Source organism: Vitis vinifera, chromosome 18 (assembly GCF_030704535.1).
Source record: "Vitis vinifera cultivar Pinot Noir 40024 chromosome 18, ASM3070453v1".
Classification (NCBI taxonomy): domain Eukaryota; kingdom Viridiplantae; phylum Streptophyta; class Magnoliopsida; order Vitales; family Vitaceae; genus Vitis; species Vitis vinifera.
In genome coordinates this window covers 7,382,855-7,403,340 of record NC_081822.1, presented here as the reverse complement: position 1 = coordinate 7,403,340, position 20,486 = coordinate 7,382,855, and the positions used below count along the sequence as shown (strand labels likewise).

The following is a 20,486-nucleotide window of genomic DNA, read 5'->3' as shown; positions in this document are numbered from 1 at the left end:
TTGATAAAGATCTTATAACACATATTGGATTGTGAAATAAATGAGATGATCTGCTTTAGAAGGTTGTGGTCTGCGAGCAAGGTGGATTTACCATATATTGCTAAATGTTTTCCATGTATGGGAATCAACTCTCGATTATGCTTAAATATAAGTCATTCATTCGCATTAGTATGCCTAGTAGAAGATGCTTAAGAGTAATGGATAAATATGTATCCATAATCGATATTCTTCCCGTGACCAATTAGTTGTTTACATAAAGGCACACATATGTTATACTAATTTGTTTGTGTAGTGCTATTTTTCTCAATGCATGCATAAGGTGCTTCAAAATGCTTATGCGTATTTGTGGATGATGCAAGTAGTTTTAAAACTTATATGATTACGTGAAACAATACATGTAGTAAGTTGCTATGTGATTCGTGTACGTATTTTCACAAAAAGACTATTTGCTTACACATATCAATTTATTGGTGTGGTTCACTCATAGGTCTTCATGTTTGGGTTGTGCAGTTGAGCATCTTTTGATGTTGTTCGCTTGTATGTATAGAGTGCATTGTAATTCGCTCACACAAACTATTCTATATTGAAAACGTGGCACTTATGCACGACCTATGATCATCCAAGGTTTTTACTCTATATTCGAATTCACTGATCGAGCTTCCCGTATACTCAAACCTTGTTTCCCATGTTTTCCTAGCTTGTTTTGACTTCTCAAATCATTACCTATTATTTGGAATCTTCTATCTACCTTTACACATTTCATTCACCCTCCGAAACACTTGAAAAACACACCATTAAACCCAACTTGTGGTACCATAAATAAAAATGAAACAAGACACGATATGAGATAGTTTAATCAATTTCAAATTCATTTTAGTTGAGTTTGAAGTTGCTATTTTTAAAATGTTTGTTTTTTGTTGATCTTGGTATTTTGGTTAAGTTAAATTTTCCGCATAGTTGAGTACATGTCAACTAGAAAAAAAGAGGTTAAAAAAATAAAACATATCATAAAATTTATACTTTAATGCAAGCCTCTTATGAATGATATTTAATTTCTACATTTAATAGTAAATCAATAAATGATAGAAGTAGACAACATTATTATTACCATGTGATTGAATTCATGTTCAATAAATAAATTTGTAAACACATTTACTAAAAATAAAAATAATTTTAAAATTTAAAATTTTCAATTATATAAAAATGTATATATTTTTAAGAACTGAAAATTTCAATTATAAATGATTTCCATTAAGAATTGAAATTTTGAATTTAATGAAGAAATAGACTAGTCTGGTTTAATAACAAAAATAGATATAATTTGGTTTGTTTCATTTTAGTTTGGTTTATTATATATGTATGTAATAATTTAGGCAAAACAAAAAGCTTATAATTGAATATTGTTTGTCAAAATGCTTAAATAATATCATTGTGACAAATCATCTTAGAGTTTGTTCAAATCACGCCATTTTAATATATCCAAATCATATTGGTAGAATGGCATGAATAACTATTGTTATAATTTAAGTTCGTTATACTAAGTAACCTAATCAAAGAAAAATTATATGTAGATATAGTTTGGGTCCTATCAAATGCGAAAAATATGCACCAAACCGATAACACTACGATATTATATGGTATAGGTGTGTATTTAGTTTAGTTTATGATTATTTTTTTAATGGAATATGAGTATGGTTGGGATTAATATCTAAAAAATCATAATGTTTAGAAAATATTAAAAAGTTGATTGGTTGGGAATAGTTCAATTTGTTTCGATTATCTTTGCCCGTGTAATAGACCTATTGCACATATCCAATGTATATGAAATGCAATAGACACATTGGCTTGAAAGTGCTTTTTGGACTTTGCATTTTATGTCTGTCTAAACTCTTCTCGATCTATCCGAGGCCAATACAGAGTATAACACTTCCTTCCCATTATCTACTCAAAATTTTAATTAATTAATTTATTTGTTGTATTACGGTATTTCTTCTCTCAAATCCTCTCCATTATAGTATAAAATTTAGTAAGGCCCCGAACTTGAAATGTTTGCTTCACAAATTTTGTTTTCCTTTTACACTCATCATTTATGTTTGTAAAGTGTTTTAAAGATATAATATTATCGTGTTTTCAAATTTTCATGGTTTTAAAATCTTTCATGAATTGTTAAAAAATATTTTGAATTCTAAAAATTTAAATTCAACTTTTCCTTTTTGCTAACTTGTTCGTTTATTGTAGTTTATAACATCATCTAAAACTCTTACATTAAAACATTATTGTTTTTTTTTAGGGCAAGTATTCAAAATATCCAATTTTAAACACTATTAGATATACAATTTTATAATAAACTTTTAGAAATTTTTTTTTTTTTTTACGACAATCTTGTGAAAGCAGCAAGTCATAATTAAAATAAAAGAAAAATAAAAACAAATGTTATCATTGTTTTTAGTATCACCTAAAACTTTTACATTATAACGGTTTTATTTTCCAATTTTATATGACCATTTTAGGGTTTCAACCATAAATCAAAACCTCTTATTGATTTCAGTACAAAATTAATATCCTCTCAAGTTGGTGACATAACAACTTTATAGTCTTATATCATGATTCGCTGTGAGTATTGTTTAATGTATAAGCATATACACTAATGTACTTTTCATAAAAACATCATCTCAATGGTCAAACCAAATTTTTCCTTAAATTATGAAGTAGTACACTATAGTTTATACTGGATTTGATTGTCCAAATTCATAAACTGATTGTGAACTACTTATTATTTTGTAATAAAACAATGACTTACATCTTTTATACAACTTATAGTACACTCAAATAATGTACACTGTAAGTGATACGAGTCTGAATGCCCAAATCAATATCAATGCAAATGATTGATAGAAAAGTAAAAGTTCATGTCTAATTTTATTTACATCATATATTGCTTTTAAGGCCTCTATTCTAATAGTATAAGGTACTCAACTAATTTATTAGATGAAAATGTAATGGTTATGACAATCTATAAAGATTAAATTACTCAACCGATGAAGACATATTATATCAATGTTAATTCATGTTTTGTATTATTTTTAATGACAAACATCTGTTAATCTTTTAATTATACGTTAAAAAGTAAGTCACTGTTTAAAAAGTTTTTTAAGTTATGATAGATAAGAACAAAATTGCCAATAAAAAAAAAATAAGACTCAAAGGGTGTTTGTTTGTTTTTTTTTTACTTTTTGCTGAAAGTAATTTGTTTTAGGAATTTAGGTTGTTTGTTTTTTTTATTTTTTTATGACTTATTACAAACTTTTTACCGAATTAAAAAAGTCAAAATATGTAACTTTTTATAAATATAAAAAATAACATATTAATTTTTCATTACTTTTTAATACTTAATGAAAATAAAGTATTATAAAAACAAAAAACATACTATCTAGCACTATTAAGTATTAAAGTCCTATTTAAAATTAAGTAAAAAAAACAAATACAACCTCAGTGTCCTAATACTTCCTACTGCACTTTTTTTTTTTTTTTTTTTACCTTTTAAAGGTTATCATAATTATTCTCAATACTATATATAATTTTTAAGTGTTCCTTTCCTCTTTAATTCATTTTTAGACACGTGAGTATCAATACACATATCAACTTTAATGCAAAGGTGTAAAATCACTATAGATTTCCCCATGTGGATTTTGATTCAACTTTCTTAAAATTCCTTTTATTTTAAAATATTAATCCAAGATAAGTAAACTGTATTCTTAATCTTATACTTATATTACAATTTGTCAAATCAAGTTTAAATTCAAAAACTACTGCCCCAACTTATTAAAGAATAGTAGTTGATTATCATTTATAAATTCTCATAAATTATAAAAGTAGTAGTTATTTCTCACATTTTGATTTGAATTTTGATAAAACAAACATTAAGTTAGCCTCAAATGCTTTTAGAATGTAACAATTACCAATTTTGATTTACACTTAATTTTTAAATTAGTTACAAAGCATGGTAACTTCGACCTAGAACAATTAACGTTTTTTTTTACATTTTAGTTTTGTTTTTTTCACATAAGAAGTTAAGAGGTTACCTATTAGTTTTTAAAGTGCAAAATATCGTTATTTAAGAAGTTTTGGGGGCAAATAATGCTCTTCAACAAGTCGGCAAGGTATTGAAGTGTAAAATGCACAAAAAGATTGAAAGATAAAGTATATTTAACATTGCTAATCCTCTTATATTTGCTTATCCAAATAGCATAGATAATTATCTTATATTTGATTAATAAATATAAATTTATAATTATTTTTCTATCAAGATTTTAAGTTTATTTGACAATAATTTTAAAAAGTAATTATAATATAAAATTTGTTTTTAAAGCAAATATAAAATTTAATAATCACTCTTAAAAAGTTAAAAAACCATTTATAATATTTTAGAAAAAAACACTTTATATGCAATTTTTTTTAAAACATTTTCATAATAAAAAAAAGTAAAAAAACCTTTTTAAAATCATTATTAAATACGTGAATTTGAATATTGTACATTCCTCTAAGCTTCATAGAGAGTAAAAAAAGAAGAAGAAATATTTAATTAAAAGAGATGATATAATTCTCAAATTGTAAATCTAACAAATCTTTTTTAATTTTTTTTTTAAAAGTAACAAATTTTTAATACAAACATTATTTACTATTTTAAGTATTTTTAAGTAGATTTTAGAAGAGAGGTTATTTTTATAAGAAAATAATAAAAGTATTTTTATTTACATATGATAAAAAAAATAAAATTTTAAAAATTGGGTTCTCAAAAACTGAAAAAAAGAAAAGAAAAGAAAGTTTCCAATTCAGCTTATCACGAAGCACGTGATCATCTTCCCTAGTGCACCACGTTGACGGCCTGGGCCGGATTCGAGAGCTCACGCACATGACACAACAACGGGAAGTGCGTTTTAATATATAAGCCCTAGGCACTAGTGAAATTGCTTCACTGTAACGTTTGTATCGTGATAAAAGCTAGACAACCGACATCGTCGGATAGATCTCAACTTAAAATTCAAGATCACACACCACACCAGCACCTTCTCGTTCTCACTTGGAGAGAGGTTCACACTCAAAGAAGAAACGTTCACCTCTCTCATTCATCATCCATTCAGGCCTCGAATTCTTTGAATCGACATCCTCTTATGGAGGACGCCTATGCTAGATCCGTCGCAGAGGTATAATCACGGCTTCATCCACGCTCATACGAGAATCTTGAAAAATATAATGAAATTAGGGTTGAGATGTCCCTTGCGAGATTTCGAGTTTTATGTCTTTCTTCTGTTCTCACATTTAAATTCATCAATTCCTGCAAGATTTCCAATTTTTCTTTTCCTGTTCTATTACTTTCTCAGTGATCAGACGGAGCATTGTTCTGGTTTAAATTCCCCATCACCTTTTCAAATCGACACGTTTAACATCTTTTTTTTTTTTTTTTGTTGTAAGATTCCGTTGTTTTTTTTTGCCACAAGCCTACATTTTATCATCATCACTAGGAGCTTTATGGTTTGAATTTCGGAAGTTTCCGATGCGGAAAGGTTGGAAGTCCTGCGAGGTTTAAGTTTTCTTTTATTTTCCAGGGGTTTAACTTTTCTTTTATTTTCCTATACCTTCTCAGATTCCCAAGGATGTAACATTATGAATTAATGTTTGATATATTTTTGAAGTGGAAACTGTTAAAACTTGTTGTTTCTTGTTCATCATCATGTAGTTTATTCGGCCAATTTTTGTTAGGTCTTGGAGTTCTTCGAGGTGGACCCAACAAAAGGTCTTACAGATTCCCAGGTGTGCGGAATTTTATTTCTAACCAAATTCACCGCTTCTCTCCTTCCGCTAATTATCAATCGAAGTGAAATATTCATGGTTTATTTGCATCATGATTTAATGCACGTTTGATTCAGTCCCACCTGATTTTATTGACCTGTTTTTTTGCAGATCTCAAAGTATGCTAGAATTTATGGTAGAAACGGTAAGCTATTTTTCCACCACTTCTATTGACATGTGCTTTAAATTCCCTTTGTATTTTTAGATACTTGAATGAATGAATTGGTATGGAGACTTGGTGCCTGTGAAATTATAGCAAAGTTTATCCACAAATTTGTGGGGAGTTTTTTTTTTTTTTTTTTCCTCTGGGCACATTCCATTCACAAATTTGTATGCACATGCTATTATTTGTTTCCATGGTTTTAGCAATCACTGTTTTATTATAATCATGAATTTGTAGTTCATTTATTATAGTGATTATGATAATGGAGTTGCTTTTGCAGAATAGTCAGAAGACTCAAAATTATTCTTCTTGGGTGCCCTAGGAATTGAATGTAAACTGAGAATAGTAACTTATTAACGAATTAATTGTTTTTGGTTTTTTGAGAATAAATTTAGATGCCGTTTGTTTTGGAGTTCAATTTTATTTTTGAGTAATGACAGTTTCTCAAGGCCCTATATTGGTTGATAAGTCTGAATGGATGTGCTTAAGGTATTCCACATCTAGGAGTATACGCACAAACAACACTTATCACAAGCTTGATATAAGACCAATATGTGATGATTTATTTTACTATTGGTGCATATTATTCTTTTGTGTCATTACCTGGGTCAAATTAGTTCTATTTTCATTGAGTTTCTAGGGTGGGCAGTGACAATAAATAGTAAGGATTTGGCTTGTTATCAGCAGAACCTTTCACATATGGTCAAGTGACAAGTAAGATATCCCCTATATAAGGATCATATCCGGTATCCAATTGGTTACATTTTTTACTTAGATTAAATGTAAACAGAATTATGGTTGGTTGAATATTCATCATTCCATTTGCATACTTTTACCCCCAAAATATTTGTAACCAAATAAAAAGTTCTGTAGAAATAGATGGATTAGGTCATCAAATTGAATCGATCTTCTGTAAACTTAATTTCTTTTAGTGGTTTGCTAGATTGAGGGTTGTCAATTGATCTCTCTCTAGCCTGAATGCTGTTGGTTCTGTGGTGACACTTTTTAATGTTACAAATAGGAGTTGTTACAGGTTTATTAATTTTGCAAGAATCTGAAAGTTGTAATGTGTGTGTTTTTCAATTTCAACTGATTCATTTTCTTCAACATATTTGGGTGCTCTAAGAACATTATTTTGAATTTTAGATGCCAAAACTAAAATCATAACCAAACTAATAAGCCCTATCCTATCGATTTGTATAACTTTTAAATGTAATTGTCTGAATTCGTCTTGCTACGTTATTCCAACCATCGCCCCTATACCCTGAGAAAAAAGAACCCTTCTGCAAGTCATGCTGCTAGTTTGATTTTCTTAATTGACATGGTTATGCACTTTGTGCCCATGTTTTCTTTAATTTTATATCTTCTATTCACTACCTTCTTATTTGAACTGTCTAATTTTCATATTGGTCAGTACAAGTCAAGTAACACACCTGTTATTTTGCTGGGATCTATGATTAGTAGTCAAAGTTTATATGGATCCTTGATTCCATGTGGATATGAAAATATCTCAAGAGCCAGTGGTATATTGTTGCGTTTTGCATGATTTCTATTGCTGATAGCATGATTTTAGTAAATTACATCTTAGATTATCATATGGTGCTTGGTAATCTTCTTAATCTTCTTGTGGTAGTCTGTAATCTACTGCATTGTTTGATCAGTTGCTTTGATTATGAAAGTTGGTGTTCGTTTAATTTCTTCTAATGCCTTTCCTGCTCTTTGTTTGCATGCTTCACATATGATATGCAGTGCTGCCTGAAGAGAGAAGTAAGTACATAGCGTACATTCTCCAAACTGCCTCTCTCTAAATTTACATCAGCAACTTTGTGGGATGCTTCATCACTTGCACAAGTATACTCATGCATTGAATATCTTTTATCACCACTCTAACCCCATTTTACAACAAATAGAAAGTAAAAGATACCTTATTTATTTTCTTTGAGTTACCCTATTTTCTGTTGAAAATTGTATTATTATTAATATCATTTAGTTTGAAGCAACATGGTTGGCACAACCTTGATAAATGGGGGAAAAAAAGAAGAAATATCACTTTGTATGGTGAAGATGGTTGAGGAAGATGAATATGGTTTATCTGGGTTGTAATCTTTCTTTGAAATGCTTCTTCACAATGTCAATGTATGTGGGGTTTTTTTTTTCCAGAGAAAATGAGGGATTGTTTATTTTTATTATATTTTAATTCTATTTTAAATCAATGGTTGGATGTTTGGGATGATTTTGAAGGGTTTAGCTTGAGTTTGAATCATGGGAATGAGTTGTTGCTCTGATCCTTGAACTGAATTGGGTACTTGGAATCTTCAAAAGGAACATCAAAATTAAGAAATCACTAAATCCTAGGTGGCAGAGCTGTTCAATCAATTGGATGACTCTATGATTCACTTGTACTAGTTCATTTTAACTCAAATGCTATGGAATGGCTTTGATTAAGGCTATAGGTAATAAAGACTATTTTACTATTTTGGCCAGGAATGGTTATTCTAGGTTATATTGAAAAGATGGTTGGCTGTCATAAAACTAGCATAAAGGGTAAATGGCTATGGTGGAGGGGGCTTGTGAATTTAACCATTTAAGCATATCAGAAAATGGCTGCTTGTTAGTGCTTGAATTTCCTAGGAACTTTCAACTTCATAATTTTTTGGTTGGCTATCAACCGTGCTGTAAGGCTCAATCTAACTTGGCAGCAGACAGTAAGGTGTCTAAAATGCTACCTTATTATTTTTTCCTAACCTATGTTAGTGGTAACGGTTTTATATACAGATGCAAACTTTCACTGGATGCAGGTACCCCTTTTTGGAAATTAGTTTTGAAGCAATTCGATGATTTGCTTGTTAAGATATTAATTGCAGCAGCACTTGTTTCGTTTGTGTTGGCCTTAATTAATGGAGAGACAGGCTTAATTGCATTTCTGGAGCCTTCGGTAAGAGATCTTGTTGCTAGGATGGGTTACCTTCTTATTTTTGGTGCAGTATGTGTAAATATTTCCTTTTCTGATTAGCAATAATGGTCTAATTATAAAGGGATTTGCATCTAAGATGGATAAGCTGTAAATATGTGAAGATGTTTAAGTGTGTAGAATAAGTATTTGATGCATGCATTTTTCCCCAACAGTTATTAGCTTTTCAGACACATGGTTTGCGAGCTTTCATTGCAGCATGAATTTGTTTTAGTTGAATATTTGCAATGGTGATGATTTCTAATGCACTACATGCCTGCAATATCAAGTGTCTATAGTCTGTTAATGTTGACCTGGTCATCAGGCTTCACAAACATAGCATAGCAAGATTACAGTGGGTAGAAATTAATTTCTTGTTTGTATGCATCATTAGATATGGTGTGTATACAGAGATAGACTCATTACACCATTAATGAAGTATGCAAGATACTTGCAATGAGAATGATTTCTAATGCACTACATGCCTGCAATATCAAGTGTCTACAGTCTGTTAATGTTGACCTGGTCATCAGGCTTCACAAACATAACATAGCAAGATTACAGTGGGTAGAAATTAATTTCTTGTTTGTATGCATCATTAGATATGGTGTGTGTACAGAGATGGACTCTTTACCCCATTAATGCGGTATGCAAGATACTCGTGCATGTCCCTAGGATAGGAGCTGGTCTTCTGACAACTGCTAGATGTAAGATCAAGACTGTTTCACCAGAGTCTTAATATGTTTTCTATCTCATCTATTATAAGATTACTGGCAAGAAAACAATTCCTTTCTTTACTTTCTTCTGAATTCTCATGTTTCTTGCTACCAGATATTGTTGATGTCATGTTCATTTTTTGGAAGAGTTCCTTGATTTCAATGTGGAAAACTTTATTTGCATTTGGCAGAAATTAATTTTGAACCTGGAATTTGAAGGAGAAAAGAGCCCTTTTGGAACTTACAGAAACCTTGTCATGAAGCAAGTTATTAACAGAATGGGCCCCTGTTTGAAAATTTTCATGGTTTTATTTGCCATAGATTCATGTTGGTAATTTTTCTTATGTTAAAGGTATGGAGCATCATCTGTGACAACCTGGTTACAAAAAATGATTTTCCATAAGAGGTCCTTTTTGGAGTTTTTCAGAATATGTTATAGCTAAAGGTATTTTGATTGAACTGCATGTTATAACAGTGATGGCTGGGCAATTAACATCATCCTGGGGTTCTCTGACTGAGCTTCTGTGTTAAACTTCTTAGGTGTTTGAAGTGTTTATTACTTTTGATGAGAAGCAACTATGTAATACATTAAATAAGGATTTAAAAAGCACAGAAGAAGGATGAGAAATCCTCCCAAAAACAAAGAACTAAACAAATGGAACCTCTAAAATACTAAACAACTATATACCATATAGAAAATACACAAAACAACCTCTCCTTGATAGCCCACTTCTTTGGACTTACACACTGACAACCAATCAAGTTGAACCACATTAAGGGGAATGCCTTTAAAAGTTGTGGTGCAGGAGGTCCAAAAGGAAGCAAGGAATTGAATGGTACCCCAAATAACTTTTGATGTCCTCGCCTTATCTTAAAAAATCCTAGCATTTCTTTCATGCCACACAACCTAGATCAAAGCTAGACAAGTAGTTTGCTGTAGTAACAAGCCTCTATTGGAGCTTCCCAATCCCTTATATGTAATGATCATCTTGTCACAAATACTCCTAGGAGGAACCCAATCTGACTTAGTCAATCTAAATAATCTAAGCCATAGCCCCAAAGTCAGTGAACAATGTAAAAAAAGATGATCTATTGATTCTTCATGTTCCATACACAAGATACAAACATTAGGACTGAGGGCTTTGTAGGATCTTCTTAGCTGTAGCATGTTATTAGTGTTTACCTTCTTGTGTACCACTAACCAAGCAATGGACTTGACCTTAAGAGGAACTTGAGATTTCCAAACAAAATTAGTAAGGAGAAAAGGAACTGGGTTAGAAGAACTGGACAAAGCTATAAAGAAAGACTTTATTATAAATAAACCTGAAGAAAATAGAGACCAAGCTCTTGCATCTAGAGCAGATGAAGATAAGTGCAAACGAGCACGGGAGGACATTAGTCTTTCTAGATCTTCTATCTCAAAATCAGAGCGGTTGGAGATAGTTTGAAGTGTTGTTGTTCTTTTTGGGGTTGACAAGGTTCTAACAGGCTAATGTAACATCAAACTGTCATGCTGAAGAAGTGTTTAACAGCAGTGCCACCATGAGCCCAGGGGGCATTTGCACCCCTTGAAAATTTAAAAAACTTGGCGCTTAGGTAGGGATTTGAACCTATTCCCACTTTGAAGGGCTTAAATACTTATCACTAGGCTAGACTAGTGAGATGTGTATCTCTTTTGCCCCCCTGAAAAAAATTTTAAAATCTTGCCGCCCTCCTTCCCTCCCTCCTACCCTCCCCGCACCACATCAGCCTCTAGCTCAAACTAATTTTCTGGCTCTGCCACTGTTTTAACAGTTGTGTCATTAATTTTTTCTACACCTTTCAGAGTGGGTTTCTCATTGCGTCTGAATGGAAAATCTGTTGTACTGAAAGAATTTTTCACTTCAATGCACATTGTACCATACTTGGAATAAGAGCACTTGTTGGGTTGAGTCAACAAAATATTTTTGAAACTGCTTCTTTATTTGTATTATGTGTCTGTCAATATGCAGTTTTTTTAGTATGTCATGCTCTCCTGTAGAACCCTTAATATCTTTTGTATTGAGTTCGGTTTTTACATAATATGGCTGTTTACAAATTTTTATGTATTTGTATGTGCTACTTGTTGGTTAAATAGTTCCAGGTTATACGTCACAGACATGTATTGGGCTTTTTTGACAGAAGGCCACCAAAGCTCAGTCTAACTGACTGTAGATTTGGTTTATGAACCTGAGTAACATCCTTGTTAAGTTTCATATATTCCCTTTTAGTCACCAAAAAATTTCAGACCAAGCATGTCTTATACACCTGCTTAATAGTAATACTTTTGAAAAAAAAGTGTAAATATGGATTTTGCAACCATCCTGGATGGGCCATGCTTATTTTCCTAGCACATGCATGGCTAGTAAATGAAATCAGACCTGGATAATCCTCACAGAGTTAATAAGAACTATAGATGGAGCAAACAATCCAATTTTACGCTAATGCTGTCCTTGACCCAAGACCCAGTGTCTTTGTGTAATTTTTGACTAATATTTTTTTTTTTTTTTTGTAAAATTATGTGTACAGGTTATCTTGATGATATTAGCTGCAAATGCAGCAGTGGGAGTAATTACAGAAACAAATGCTGAGAAAGCTCTTGAGGTAAGGTTCAGAGTTTTTACTTTAGGACACTTGCATGAATGCAATCAAACATTGAGTTGGGCTACTGGGTATGGATTTTTTTCTTTTTTTTGATAGGTAAATAAGAGGAATATATTAAAAGTGCTTGCAAAATGGCACAATAGAGTACACGTGCAATATACAAAAAGGGCCATAGGGCAAGCAAAAGAAAAACAAAGAAAAGCGAATACCAACCACCCTCCCAAAACAGTCACCCCTGAGAAGGTCCAAACAGATCCAAGTACACAAAGAAACCACCACCAGGATTACAACCTTAACAGAGACACCCTGGAAACCCAATCACATACCAAACCTCTCCATTGACACTCAAAGCTAGCCCACAATCTCACAAAACAGGTTCTGAAACCTCATTTTGCCTTCCTCTTCCTCTGACAGTGAGAGGGGAACTGTTGTAATTCATTGAGCACTCTAATTTTCGGAGTTTTCTCTTAAAACGAGCAGTGGATAGAAAGTTTTTTTTTTTTTTTTATTCCACCTGGGACTTTCACCCCCCTTCCTTTCCTTGCCTCCAGTTTCTTCAACAGGGAGCTGATTTCCTTTTCGAACCCCTCAACTAGTATCCCCACAAAGCTGCTAAAATTGGCAAACTTAGTGGGGAGGCTATCCATGACCTCCCCTTTTGGAACACAAACAAGCTCCAGGGCTTTAGGAGTTTCCAACTTCCCAGCTCTAGTCCTCACAACCTTGCCCAAAGTATCCTTCTCAGCGCTTCCTGAAGTCTCCACTAGACTAGCATCTTGAAGTGGCATCTTTAGCGATCAACACCTAGAGTCCAAAAGTCCCAAGGAAGAGGAGGATCTTGGAAACCTGTTCACCTTTGCCACAAGGGCTTTGTTAGTGAACACCGCATGGGAACACACGAAGGCCGATGCAGACGATGCCTTAAGCCTCTGAACACCATCCTCGACACAACTTCTCTGCAGAATCGTCTGACTCTCTATTGAGAAATCTCTCCCTTTATGAAGCCCTAGAGGGCCATTCTCTCTCACGACCAAGTCTGAACAACCACAACCCTCACTTAAACCCGCCCCTTAGTTGAAATAAAGGATTTGTGGGCCTGACCCAAACTTAAATCCTCCTTTGCTACAAAATCTGAAGCTAAATGGGCCTTAGAGGCATCCAGCCCATTAAGGCCTTGGCCCAATTGGAGACACAACTCTTGATAACTTGAGCCCCACCCAAACACTTACTGCCCAAATTCAAAGACCCTGACACCACCCCTCCGTAACGGCCTGGTTCACAGGGGTTAACCAAACAGTCCCCAACTGCTTTATCAGTATGCCTTAAATCACGTTCTTAGACTTCCCCCCATGCTGTAGTCTCTATGGGACAAACAACTATCTCTTTACCTAGCTGAGTACTCTTGTCGAAGTGCTACACCACATCTCCGTCTGCAGATAGCCAAGGGCATCCCTCCTTTCCCACACTTATGCTAGTGTGTGGTCCACTCTTCACATCTTCCCGTTTCTCCAATCCGCAAACACCATTGTTGTTGCATCTGGAAGCCACCATCGAAAAACTGGGTGGAACTTCCCACTACAACTGAATGGAGAAACTGGAAGCCCTCACTACCACTTGCAACGAGCCGGGCTTTGCTCAAAGACCTAACCAAGATTCTTGCCCATTGAAGATGAGACAACAACGCAGTGTCATCATCCATGGGGACAAAACCCCCATAGCTGTCCGTTTATAGGGTATTCTAAACTGTAGTATGTTATTAATGTTTACCTTCTTGTGTGCCACTAACCAAACAAAAGACTTGATCTTAAAAGGGACTTGATCTTAAAAAGGACTTGAGATTTCCAAACAAAATTAGTAGGGAAAGAAGGAATTGAATCAAAATGGTGTCATATGCTAATTGCGGATGAGATGCTCTTATTCTATTCCTACCTACATTGAAGCCCTCTAATAGACTACTCTCCTTTGCTCTCAACATCATCCTAATCAACACATCAGCTACAATAGTATAAAGAAATGGGGACGGAGGATCTCCTTGTCTTAGTTCTTTAGTTGCTTTGACCTATCCTTTGGCATTTCCATTCACTAGGATTGTGAAAATTACCAAGGACAAGCAACCTCTCATCCAAGTCCTCCATCTAGGACTAAACCCCTTCCTCTCTAATATATGGTCCAGAAAATCTCAATCCACATGATCATAAGCCTTTTCAAAATCAGTTTTTAAAACTACCCCTTCCTTTCCTGGGCATCTTTTCTCATCCATCATCTCATTGGCTATCAAAACTACATCCCAAGTTTTCTAGAGTTCTTATTGACATATTTTTTTGATAGGCTTTGTAGTCTTAAGATTCTTTTGTTGGATTGAAAATTGCTCTGCTTCACACATATAAAAGTGGTAAAGTTTCCCATTGAGTGCATTCCTCTCCCCCCTTGGTAGCTTGAATTTAATATTGGCAGTTCATCCTTGAGTACTTGGGACCGATAGGAATTGTTAGCCTCATTCCAGGTCATAGAGGTGGCATTAGAGCTGTCTGCAATGCAGCTGGATTTGAGCTGGCCATTGAAGCACATATTGGCATTATTGGAGAATGTGACAATGACAAGAGAGTGGGGTGCCTCCAATCTTATGTTGGAGAGGTATTCAGTCAAATTTTTTACTTCTATTTTTTGGGAGGCAAATGAATGGAGAGGATCACAGAGATGTTAGCACTGGATGCATAGGATTTTAGGTATCATTAGAGTTTTGAGCCATTTGTTCTCTTGGAAGTTTAGCTCAGAAAATGAGGAAGCTAATAAACTGGCCAAAAGAGATGCCATCTCTCTGGTTGACTTTGTCGAGGACATTTTGCCCACTTGATTTTAATGGTCTGTCCTTTATCTCCATGGGTGGTTTATTATTTGTGGGGAGCTGAAGCTGTGTTTTCTCTCTAGTTCTTTTAGTGTCTATGTACGTTTTTGTTCTGAAGGACATCTCATCCTTCTCATAAACTATTGTGCTACTCAATACAATTATGAGTCTAGTTTCTTATAAAGATACTTTTAAGATGAATAACTGTAATAAAAGTATATTGCTAAAGTTTCTGAGTTCCCAGGAGGGGAAATTTTCAAACATCTTGTCCAGACACTATGAATTGCTAAAAGATGTTTTGAAAAGGATAATCTAATCTATTGATTAACGATTAAGAGGTGAAGGAATGACCAACTATCATCTGTTTTATTTCTTGTTGATTTTGGAAACCTTTAATTTTAGCTTTGTTTTTGTAGCTCACTATGATCTTTTCTTCTTTTTGTTTTTTCTCTTTTCTTTTCATCCCCATTGTAGGAGTTACGGGCCTACCAAGCTGATATTGCAACTGTGCTGCGAAATGGTAAGGCGAACTTTCAAATAAACAACTATGTGATAGCTACTACTAGTTATGTTATTATATGAATCACCTGATGGATTTTAATATGTCTTTTGAGATCCTGAAAATGTTTGCCCAATAGAACCTTAAGTAGTTTGTTTATTTTAGTGCATGTGGTAGCTTGCCTTTCTGGTGATGGATGCTGTTGGTGCTCTTATAGTCTGACACTGTTGGCTATCTTTGTAGGGACACCTTCATAGGCATGTTCTTATTGCTGTGGATCTCCCTCTCTGTTTTTGCAGTTCCCTTACACAATGCCTCCTTGAGGCATTTCTGCCCATCTTCTTTCTTATTGATTTGCTTCTTGTTGAAAGGTTGAGAAAGGAGTCAAGAGTCCACTTGGTAGTGCTTTTAGAAAACACTTATAATATAAAATGCATTTTTGGAGAAACATCACGTGTTATACAAAATTTAGAAAACATTTTTAAAAAGTTGAAAAATTACTTATAGTGATTCCTGGAGAAGAATTTGATGGATCATTCTCCTAAAAGCGCTTTCAGAGAAAGCACTTCAATTAAAAACGCTTTAAATAGAAACAGTCCCAAACGCACTCTAAATCTTTAACTATCTTTTGTCTTAGGTAATTGTTGCTGCCCACTGGACTCTTAAGTTGCATGTGTGTTGAGTGGTTGTTGCCTTGATACCTATTGTTAGTAATTGAAAACTGTTCCAATTGTTTGTATCTATTCACAAGAAAGAATGCCAACATTCATTTGATTTTTATTTATTCTTCAAAGTGAAACTACGAACCATATTAGATTGCAGTATAAGTTTTTAACCTCTTGTAGCATAGTGATTCAAGGACTTGTGACACAATCTACAAACTGTGTGCCTTTGGTTTCCTGCTCTTCTTTGTTTTAATGCTGCTCGTGATATTCTTCATCACCATGTTGGATAGGATTTTCGTTTGTTTGACATAGTTATATTAGCTTGTATCTCTTTAATATTATACTACATATACATTGCTGTTCCACGACACCTGTTAGTGTTTGCACAGAAATGCTAAATGAACTTAATCTTGACTCTATGAATGTTATTTTGAATCACTTTCATCACACATGTGAAATATATGTTGCAGGTTGCTTCTCCATACTACCTGCGACAGATCTTGTTCCAGGGGATATTGTAGAAGTTAGTGGTGAGTTTGTCAAATCTACTGTTTGTGAACAATATTCAGAGTCAATGTATTTTGTTCCATAATTCAACAAAACTTGGTAAGTTAACTTTAATATTTTGTTTCATTTGGAATGGATAGTGGGATGCAAAATTCCAGCTGATATGAGGATGATTGAGATGCTAAGCAATCAATTACGTGTTGATCAAGCAATTCTTACAGGTACTTCTGTTTCCAGTTCAAATGTTATCATTTTACATGGCCTATATCATTTACTAAGATGGCAATCTTACTTTTTTGATCAGCCGTATTTTAGGAAGGATTCCTCATCCTTATTATGTATTTCTTTATTCATATTTAATAAATTTTTTTTGTTTCTGATTAAAATTTTTTTTATCATTTACTAAGATAGATAGGAATAGATGGTAAGGATGTTGATAGGCATGCTTGAATTAAGTAATCATCCATCTCTTAGACACTTTCTCCAAAACCACATCCTAGAAATCGTTTACTCTAGTTTGCCTCCTATTGGAAGCTCATAATATTGAAGCGACATTCACCCTTTTATACAATCAAGAGAGTTGGCAAGGTGGTTCACTAGTTCTATTTATAAATGTACATCTAAAGAGCACTTTTAAAAATAATTTTTTTAATTAGAAACAAGTATATTCTTTTCAATGAATGATAAATACAAAGAAGAATGAGCAATCCTTCCATGAGATACAAATATTGATAAAAAAGTAAAAATGTATGCTATTTCACAGAACTTACTACTATTTGTGCAGATTATGAGCGGACAAAACAATGTACACATAGTACAAAGGCTTTACATTCTCAAGGAGGAAAAAAGTCTCCAACAAAAGAAACCAATTGTTTTGCTCCTTTCCTAGCTAATCAGTCTACACCTTGATTAGCTGAGTGAGGAACCCAAGAGAAAAAGCATCTGGTTTCGCTAGCAACATTTGGAATTCTGCGATACCAACTATCAAACTTCCGTGGGCCTTTCTCCTTGTTAGACACATTAATGATGAGAACAATAGAATCTGCTACTACATTTACGTTGGAGAGATGTTGGAGAGGCACAAGGCTAGCTTGCAACAAACCCTCTAATAAAGCTAGTAGTTTTGCCTCAATATCTGGACCCACTCCAGCAAATTTAGAGCAAGCTCTCAATATTGTACCTGAATGATTCCTGATCAAGCCTTATATACGCAATCGTCTCAGATTACCCAAAGAACATCCATCAAAGTTTAAATTTACTGTACCTACTTGCAGAAGTAACCACTCATGCAGACTTACTGGAAGAGTTGTGATGCTAGAGATTTTTTTTATTTTTTTTTGATAGACAGTTGTGATGCTAGAGATTTATTGTTCTCTCTTTAAACCTGTGTCAGGCTTGGACATAAATCTTCAAAAAAGTGAGATGGTTACTGTGGGGGTGGAAAGATTGGCCTCTTCATTCAGGTGTAAGGTTGGGAACCTTCCTACCTTATATCTTGCCTTGCCTCTAAGAGTTGTTCATAATTCATGTGTGGTATGGGGTTTAGTAGAGCAGAGATTCAAAAACAGATTGGCCTCTTGGAAGAAGAAGTAATATCTATCTGGGGGGGGGGATTAACTATTTTAAAGGGTACACTATCGAGCCTTCCCATTTACTTTATGTCTCTTTTTTCAATTTCAAGGAGGGTAAGAGTTAGATTGGAAAAAGATCAGAGAGATTTTCTGTGGGATAGTCATTTAGAAGTAAGGAAAAATGCATCTAGCGAGATGTGGCATTGTTTGTAAGGATAAGAAGTATGGTAGTTTTGGAATTAGGAGGCTAAAGGTATTCAACCAGGCCTTACTAAGTAAATGGTTGTCAAGGTTTGCCAATGAGCATGACATTTTGTGGAGGAAGTTTATCCAAGCTAAATATGGGGAAATGGATGGAGGATGGAGTACCCTAGGTGTGAGAGGGTCTTTTGGAATAAGCTTATTATGGAAAACAGTTCGAAGAAGCTGAGATGATTTTAAAATTAGGACATCTATTTGGGTTGAAAATGGTATGAATACTAAATTCTGGTGGGACATATGGGTGTGCGAGAGTCCATTGAAAGTGGTCTTCCCATTGCTTTTTAGTTTAGTCTCTGACAAGGATATGCTATAGTAGCAAATTTATGGGAAGGGGGAAGGAATGGGGGCCATTGGTCTGTTCAGTTTAGAAAGCACTTTCAGGATTCGAAAATGGATGAGGCGTTTAGGAAGCACTTTCAAGCTTATTCATTTCAGTGAGAGTGCAAGGAGTAGGGATGGACAATTTACATGGGAAAGAAGATAGGAAAGGAAAATTCTCAGTTAAGTCCTACTATATTTCTTTTAGTGGTGGGAGTCAAGAGATGTTCCTAGCTAAAGAAATTTGGAGGTCTCTTAAGAACCTGTCTTTTTGCATGGGAAGCAGTTCGAAGGAAGATCTTAACCATAGATATCCTCATGAGAAGAGGGTGGACAATGGGAAATAGATGGAGCCTTTGCAAAGACAATGAAGAAACAACCACTCGTATTCTAATTCACTATAATAGGCCTAAAAAGTTGTGGAATCTTATTTTAGCAATGTTTGGGTTGAAATAAGGGTTTCCAGACCTAAATAGAGCTTGTTCGTAGTTTTCATAGTGTAGTTTCTTGTTTTTGATCAGATGTAGTTTCTTGTTCTTTTATTGTGTTGTTTAGTTTTATCTTTGGTGGGAGGATTCCTCATCCTTTTTTTGTACTTCTTTTTTCTATCAATATATATATTTGTTGTTTCCTATAAAAAAAAAAAAAAAAAAAGGGTTTCCAGACACAATGAAATACCTTTTCCTGGGGTGGAATGCCAAGGGGATGGAGAAAAGGCAAAGGAAGGTTTGGTGCATGGTTCCCTTATGTTTATTTTGGTGCATTTAAAGAGCGTAATCAAAGGATATTCAGTGATGGAGAGATGCTAGATGTAAGACGATGGAGACTTTTTTGAAATCCTTGTTGGAGTGGCCTCATGATGCAATGGGGATGGAGATTGCCACAATGTTGGATTTTTTAGATAGCCTAAATTGTGAATGTATAGGCTGTTTTGTAGCCTACCTTATTCAGTAGATTTTGTCTCTTTTTGAGCCTTTCGTATCCCCCCCTTTGTTAGGTGCTATTCTATTAATATATTTTTCTAGTTGCCCATCATTTTTTTTCCTGTGTGTTAATTTATTTTCCATCTATGATGCAAACGAGCAAACATTATATACCCAGAATGCTTGTTACTAATATTGCTTGCCCATTTTTTTTATGCACACATGGACACACACACACGCACGCACGCACACACGCGCGCGCACACACACACACACACACATATTTGTGTTATCTAATGTCAACATTTCTTACTATAACATGTTTAGATTGAATTGTGGTGATTCTCTTGTCCTTGATGAGTTTACAAGATTTTTTGATCAGATGCATGATCAAGTTCTTGTTGAACTTTTTCTTTGATGATGATAGGTGAGAGCTGCTCTGTTGAAAAAGAGCTTGATTCCACTGTTGCTACAAACGCTGTGTACCAAGACAAGACAAATATTCTCTTCTCGGTAAAAATTTAAAAATTTTTGTGATGAAATTGATATATATTAACTTCTCAAGCAAACATTTTTTTGTTCTTTGGGAGCTAATA

The 20,486-nt window shown here is 34.0% G+C and overlaps 1 protein-coding gene across 3 annotated transcripts in view; it reads left to right on the top strand.

The window, feature by feature from the left end:
• Window positions 1-4,857: 4,857 nt before the first annotated feature.
• LOC100266003 (calcium-transporting ATPase 3, endoplasmic reticulum-type) overlaps window positions 4,858-20,486 on the top strand; it is a 79,212-nt gene continuing 63,583 nt past the window's right edge. Inside the window, exons 1-10 of one of the 3 annotated variants that reach the window (XM_010666190.3) lie at window positions 4,858-5,204; window positions 5,761-5,811; window positions 5,962-5,995; window positions 7,763-7,780; window positions 8,812-8,948; window positions 12,227-12,301; window positions 15,621-15,666; window positions 16,781-16,840; window positions 16,958-17,038; window positions 20,318-20,403. In XM_010666190.3, coding sequence (XP_010664492.1) covers window positions 5,172-5,204; window positions 5,761-5,811; window positions 5,962-5,995; window positions 7,763-7,780; window positions 8,812-8,948; window positions 12,227-12,301; window positions 15,621-15,666; window positions 16,781-16,840; window positions 16,958-17,038; window positions 20,318-20,403 — 621 coding nt within the window. In that variant the 5' untranslated portion in view covers window positions 4,858-5,171. Of the gene's footprint in view, window positions 5,205-5,760; window positions 5,812-5,961; window positions 5,996-7,762; window positions 7,781-8,811; window positions 8,949-8,976; window positions 9,671-12,226; window positions 12,302-15,620; window positions 15,667-16,780; window positions 16,841-16,957; window positions 17,039-20,317; window positions 20,404-20,486 lie in introns of those variants that run through there. The other 2 variants (XM_010666191.3, XM_010666192.3) reach the window with 2 other exon arrangements.